General features: G+C 48.4%; 1 protein-coding gene across 1 annotated transcript; it reads left to right on the top strand.

The window, feature by feature from the left end:
* Positions 1-225: 225 nt before the first annotated feature.
* LOC104626616 (tripartite motif-containing protein 16-like protein) lies at positions 226-686 on the top strand (the record flags this gene model as incomplete). The annotated part of the gene is given in 3 exon segments (XM_010294576.1): positions 226-282; positions 284-366; positions 369-686. Coding segments are annotated over 3 exon segments (458 nt in total), but the record flags the coding sequence as incomplete, so codon positions are not given.
* Positions 687-1,091: the final 405 nt, after the last annotated feature.

The raw sequence follows: 1,091 nt of genomic DNA, 5'->3' as shown, positions 1-1,091 counted from the left end.
CTGGAGGTCTCGAGTCCAGCCCCTCTGCCCACAGAATGGTCAATTGGGGCAAGCTGCTTGGGGCCACGTCCAGTTGGGTTTGAGTATCTGCAAGGACGGAGACCCCAAAACCCCTCTTGGCAAACTTTTCCAATATTTGACCACCTTTAAAGTAAAAAAGTTTTCTCTTAGGTTTCAAAACCACACTTTTCTTTTTTTTTCTGTTTCCCTTAGCACATGATGAAGAGCTGGAGACAACCAAAAAGCAACCAGCATTTCTCCCTGGGAACAGCCGTACAGGTCAGCCTGGAAGATTTGAGCATTGCCATCAAGTGCTGTCTGACAAGAGTTTGTACTTCAGCCGCTACTGTTTTGAGGTTGAGATATCTGAGGCTGATACCTTGGCATGACGTACAGAAGCATTGACCGGGCAGGTTCCGAAAGCAACAGTTGCACCTCGGGGAACAACTTCACCTGGAGCATCCTGCAAAATGGGAAAGGGTTTTCTGCATGGCGCAGTGATGTGGAGATGCCCGTCAAAATGGATGTGTTTGGTAGGACAGAGGTCTACTCGAACTACCCCAGCACGACCTGGTCCTTTTTCGGGGTCGCCTATGTTGACGTGACCTTGATGCACCAGTTTGAGTATGATTTTGCTGAGGTCCTCTGCGCTGACTTTTGGCTTTTAAAGAAAGACAACTGTCAGGGTAATGTGGCTGGGGGTAGATGCTGAGAAGGTTCCAGCCTCCTTGTGTTCCTTTGGGGAGCTGCTCCCTTGAAAGCACCTGAGTCGGAAGAACTGGCCAGTGCTTCGGTTACAGTGTGATGCCAATGCTTTTGCTGCAGGTAGCTGGGTGAAGAAGGGAGAGGTGTTTCAATAAAGACTCGTGTAATCGACTGTGGTTCTGAGCACCCCATATTTTAGAGGTAGACAAGGCTTCAGAGTTCATGCAGTCGGTTGTGCAGGGGTCGGTGCAGTTTGTTCCCAGCACTATATCCATTAATATTCTGTTTAGTATGAGTTAAAACCTTTTTTTTTTTCCCCACCAATTTTTTTTCCCCTGCCAAGGATGATGTTGTGTCACTGCCCTGACGCGTTGGTCTTGCCATGC

This window comes from Phaethon lepturus, unplaced genomic scaffold (genome assembly GCF_000687285.1).
Source record: "Phaethon lepturus isolate BGI_N335 unplaced genomic scaffold, ASM68728v1 scaffold41169, whole genome shotgun sequence".
NCBI classification, from domain to species: domain Eukaryota; kingdom Metazoa; phylum Chordata; class Aves; order Phaethontiformes; family Phaethontidae; genus Phaethon; species Phaethon lepturus.
This window is presented reverse-complemented; position numbering and strand designations above follow the sequence as displayed.